Raw genomic sequence first — 5,640 nt, 5'->3', positions numbered from 1 at the left:
TTCCTGGTCTCACTAGTGGCATTTGTTCAGTGGCATTTGCTGTCACTGATGATCACCTGTAGCACCTAGCTCACAGGAGCACCCCTCCGACTTCTCTGTGCACACAGAGACTCTCAGATCTCTTGCTGGCCTGTTTCCCCACCTCCACACCTCCACGCAGGCTTCTGTCACCTTGTCATGCTGGGGGAACCATGCTGCCTTCTGGGCTAGATAAGCTCTTCCAAGGGTCTTGGTGTGGGACGAAGGACGGCTCTCTCCGGTCTTCTTTTGGTAAAGTCCAAATCCTCGGAGAATTCCCAGAATCCTCCCGGTTCCGGGTAACTACATGCAAGTTCCACAAGGCCCGGGTCCTCCCCGCCTCCAGCCTCATTCAAGTCCTTTAACTCCAGCCTCTTTACAAGTCTGTCGTAACAAGTCCTTAACCAAGACTAGGAGATTTGGGGCTGGGTGGGGCTGAGTGTTAAGAGAGTACAGGAAACGATCTTTCTGAATTTTTCTCCAGTGGCAGGGGAACTGTATCTGCAGCCGAATGTTGCGGACTGGCTTCCTACCCCCACCCCCTACTCCGTGTTGTGCTCCGCCTGGACCCTCCCTTGCCCTGCGGGGTTTACTCATCTGGGTGGAGAACTCGCTGTGCTAGGGCGGATGCTTGGCGCTGAGAACCTTGTGATCCCAGAATGCAGTCTCGGCCCTTCCCACCAGCACTTCCTTCCTTTCCCGTAACTGCCCGAGAGGGAGGACAGGCACTTAAACGCGGCGCTGCCTGCCTGTCCGAAGCTGACTGGCTGTGCTGAGCTGGGAGCCAGAACCCCACTCTCCATCCCAGCGGCCCCGGGTGGTCTTGGCGTCCGTACTCTCCTGGCCCCGGCCAGGGGCGCCTCTGAGCAGGATGCTCCGCGTCTTGCTTCTAGGTGTGCTAGCTCCTGCTGGCCTGGGGTTCCCTGCGCCCCCGGGGCCGCAACCCCACAACAGCCAGTGCATTGAGCACGACTGCTTCGCGCTCTTCCGGGGCCAAACGGTATTTTATGCTGCCAACCAGACTTGCGAGCGCCTGCAAGGACACCTGATGACCGTCCGCTCTTCAGTGTCTGCTGATGTTATCTCCCTGTTGCTCAGCGGGGATGGTGGAGACGGCTCGTTCCTTTGGATTGGCCTGGAGTTGCCTCCTGGCTGCCATGACCCTAGACTTTTCGGGCCCTTGCGTGGCTTCCAATGGGTTACTGGAGATAATCGCACCAGCTACAGCAGGTGGGCGAAGCCCCACAGTGCTGGGGAGTCCCTCTGCAGCCCTCTGTGCGTAGGGGTTTCTGCGGCCGGGACCACTGCGCCGGGAGAGCTGGTCTGGAAAGAGCAGCCGTGCTCCTCCGTAGCTCAGGGCTTTCTCTGCGAGTTCCACTTCTCAGCCTCCTGTAGGCCCTTGGCGGTGGAGCCTGGAGGTAGAGTGGCCGCCAACATCTCTTACACCTACAGCACCCCCTTCGGCGCCCGCGGCATGGACTTCCAGACGCTGCCGGTGGGCAGTTCTGCTTCCGTGGCCGCCCTTGGTGCGGAGCTGGTGTGCTCAGAGTCTCCTCCTGGGACAGCCGAGGCGCGCTGGGACCGGGTGGCTCCAGGCGCTTGGGACTGCGCGGTGGAAAACGGAGGCTGTGAGCACGAATGTGAAGGGGACGCTGGCCTGCCGCGCTGCCTGTGCCCGGCCGAGAGGGCTCTGCAGGCCGACGGGCGCTCCTGCGAGGCCCACTCTTGCAACAGCCTCTGCGACCACTTCTGTGTCCTCCGGGACAGCGACGCGACGGACGGCGCCTACACGTGTATGTGCGAGACAGGTTTCCAGCTAGCAGCCGATCAGCACACGTGCGAGGACGTGGACGACTGTATGCTGGTGCCCAGTCCGTGCCCGCAGCTCTGCGTCAACAAGCTGGGCGGCTTCGATTGCCATTGCCACCCTGGCTACGAGTTGGTGGACGGTGAATGTGTGGAGCTCCCCGACCCGTGCTTTGGCACTAACTGTGAGTACCAGTGTGAGCAGGTGGGCAGGGATGGCTACCGCTGCGTCTGTGCTGAGGGCTTCGCCCCTAGCCCCAAGGACCCGCACCGGTGTCAGCTGTTCTGCAACCAGACTTCGTGCCCCGCCGACTGTGATCCCCACTTTCCTGAAAGCTGTCATTGCCCCGATGGCTACATCCTAGACGAAGGTTCCGTGTGTGCAGACATTGATGAATGCAGCAACAACGACTGCCCCGGCCTCTGCCGCAACCTCCCAGGTAGCTATGAGTGCATCTGTGGGCCCGACTCTGCCTTTGCTGGCCAGACTGGCACCGACTGTGACTCCTTCAGCGACAAGGACGACGACGTTGGCTCTGGAGAAGGCCCAGCCAGCCCGACGCCCAGCCCCACCACAGAACCTCAGTCCTTGGGGCCTGTGCATTCTGGGGTTCTGATTGGCATCTCCATTGCTAGCTTGTCCCTGCTTGTGGCGCTTTTGGCGCTGCTCTGCCACCTGAGTAAGAAGCAGGGCTCCATGCAAACCGAGCTCGAGTACAAGTGTGCTACCCCCACCAAGGAGGTGATGCTAAAGCGCGTTCGCACAGAGCCCATACTTCAGAAACTCTAAAGGGCACCACGCTTCTGGTTCCTGGGGACTCTGCCACACACTCCTGGTTGAAAAAAGCATCAGAACTAGAGCAGAGCTGCCCTCTTCTTTTGATTCCAGGCAGGGAGGCAGGGGTGGAGGAAGAAGGAGGACTAACTCCACTTTCCTACAAGATGACTCCGGAGAAGACAACTGGACAGAGAGGATTATCTATAATTAAGTCTCTTGCAACCCCCCCCCCACACACACACAAGCAAGTGCTGGTTCTGGGCCCAGGAGTCTGAAGCCTTTTCCACACACCTGTGCCAAGCAAACCAGTGAGTGTATCCAGTGTACAGATCAGGATGAAAATATTTATTTTTTTAAAACTTTGATATTTTTTTCCTCTTTACTTTTTTATGAGTCGTAGGTACTCATTGTATCTCTCTTTCACTTGCCATGTGGTAAACTATGTTGGTGAATTTTCCTCACCCTTCTGGTTTTTGTGAAACCAAACCTCATATTCTCTTTCATTCCTTCCCATTTTCCCTTCTCAAGAGCTGGCCACCTAGCCTAATGATCTACTGAGTGTGTATGTAACCTGGCTCATAAGCTGCTCTGTAAGGCATACAAAACACTAAGAATAAAACTTGTTGAGTATTTGTTTTTCCATCAAATTTTTTCATTTATTTTTGGTTTCTGTAATAATATGACATTAACCAAGGATTATGTGAGAGGCTTTGCTTAAACTGATGTTGCTGAACTGACATAGAAATTAAACCCTAGGGAAGTTTATTTCAGTATTTTTGAACAGTGAGCCTGTATTATTATTATTATTATTATTATTATTAGTTTTGTGTTGTTTTCATGTAAACTTAAAAGTAATCATTGTTAAACTGCCTATGTACTTTTCTTTTCCAATTTTGTTAGTTTTCACAACTATCTGGTGGCTCCAGTTCCAGAGATGAGAAAGCTCCTCCCAGGGAGTGGTTGAAAAACATTTTGAGCTGTTGACTCACTACCATTTGGTCTCTTACTACTCCTCCATTACTCCTAGGCCAAAGGGTGAAAATAACAGCAACTATATGGGTTACAGGAGATCTGGAAGTTGAGATGATGCTCAGTTAGGTCCTCGGCTTGATCAGGCCTTTAAGAATTTCTCACTAACTTGTAGAGGGATCTTTCACCAGTGGTCACTGCTTACTGGGAATGTAGACCCTAAGCAAGACAGCTCCTCTGGGAGTTAGTTAGAACAGTGTAAACTATGTTTACACTGGAGTAAAATTTCAAATACCAAGGTCTTGTCCTGTATTAGATAATTTTCATTTTTGTCTATTTTCAATACTCAGATTTCTTGGCCCTCGTTTTCTGGGATGATAGAACTGACTGAGTGCTTTTGTAGATGCAAAAAGTTAGAAGGAAATTAAGCTCAAATAAATATTCAGATCTTTTTATACCTGTGGATAATTATGACTTTCTCAGTTTGAATTGCTCAGATAAGTAGGATAGGGTGGGAATAGGGTATTAGTGAGGAACAGCTCTACATTCAGTGCTCTATTGGGATAACATGGTGAACAATGTTGCAGTTTAATGGATTGTTGGGGTGGTTTTTAACTGCTGTCTAGTTGAGTAGGACTCATAGTGACACTATGAATAACTGATCTGCCCTATCCTGTGCCCTCAGCATACATGATGGAAGCACTCAATTAGTGAAGACAATGTGATTGTAGATAAATTCCTTTGGAAGCCCTTTGAAGGAGTGTGAGGGAACTCTGGTGGCCTAGTGGTAAGAAGCTGCACTACAATCCTGAAGGCACATGGTTCAAATCTACCAGCTGCTCTAAGGGAGAAGGATGGAAATCTCCTTCTATGTGATTAACTGCCTCTCAAAACACACTGGAGGGTCAACTATGGGTTGGCTTTGACTTGATGGCCACCATCACTACCACCACAACAGGAGAGGGTAACAATATGGACATTTCTCTTCAATGCTCTGTCTTCTATGCTTCAAGAGAGTCTGCAGCAAAATAGATATGTTGTTGTTGTTACATGCCGTTGAGTCGCCTGTGACTCATAGTGACCTTATGTATAACAGCCCTAAGCCCTGCTCTATCCTGTACCAAACTTATTGTCTCTGACACACCTATCCCCATTACCCCAGTCACTGAATCAATCCACCTTATCGAGGGTCTTCCTTTCCTGTGTTGTCCCTCCACACTCCCATCCAGTTTCTGAAAAAGCCAATGGCATAGCTGGATATTTAAGTGAATTACCAAGTGCAAAGAAGAGTGTGCAGAGAAAAGTTTGCCATTGACTTTTGCAGAAGCTGGATGAATTTTAAATATTTCCTTTATTTAGGCTTGTGTGAGGCTCTGAGACACTAAGTCTTCTAGTGGAGTCACAATTTCTCCTGTGACTTTTCCCTGTGACTGAATGATTGGGATCCATGTGTCAGTGAGTGAGTGTATGCATGAGTGAAAGCTTCAGTTGCTGTATTATTGAACATCTGAAACTCTATTAGCTGTGTGTCCAAAGGCAGGCAAGCGGTTTGAATTAGCCAGCTGCTCTGCAGGAGAAAGATGAACAATTTCCTCCCTTCTATTTACAATCTCTGAAAACCTGCCTGAAAGTCAACTATGAGTCAATTCCAACTCAACAGCAATGAGCCATGGTATTTTCAATTGCTTCATATGCATCTGAAAAGAAGACCAAAGAAGAACTGATGTTTTTAAAGTAGGTGTTGGAGAGGAGTATTATATATCCCATGTACTGCTAAATGAATAAGCAAATCTGTTTCAGAGGAAGTGCAACCATGGTGGTCCTTACAGGCAAGTCAAGCTCATTGTTGTCAAGTTATAGCTGATCTTTTTTTATTTTTTAATTGGTTTGTTTACAAAGTTCATATGTTGTTGTTGTTATGTGCCGTCGAGTCGTTTCCGACTCATAGCGACCCTATGCACAACAGCCCTAAACCCTGCTCTATCCTGCACCAACCGCACCACCTCTGACACACCCATCCCGATTACCCCAGTCACCGAATCAATCCATCTCATAGAGGGTCTTCCCCT

General features: G+C 50.1%; 1 protein-coding gene across 1 annotated transcript; it reads left to right on the top strand.

The window, feature by feature from the left end:
- The first annotated feature begins 889 nt into the window (after window positions 1–889).
- On the top strand, window positions 890–2,614 carry LOC102844756 (thrombomodulin-like). The gene has a single exon (XM_006902894.1). It carries the CDS (start codon window positions 890–892, stop codon window positions 2,612–2,614), a length of 1,725 nt encoding a protein of 574 aa, XP_006902956.1.
- Window positions 2,615–5,640: the final 3,026 nt, after the last annotated feature.

The sequence above is a fragment of the Elephantulus edwardii genome, unplaced genomic scaffold (genome assembly GCF_000299155.1).
Source record: "Elephantulus edwardii isolate Elephantulus edwardi_28Jun2011 unplaced genomic scaffold, EleEdw1.0 scaffold00467, whole genome shotgun sequence".
Classification (NCBI taxonomy): domain Eukaryota; kingdom Metazoa; phylum Chordata; class Mammalia; order Macroscelidea; family Macroscelididae; genus Elephantulus; species Elephantulus edwardii.
Note: the sequence above shows the minus strand (reverse complement) of the source record. Positions and strands in the feature narration are given on the sequence as shown.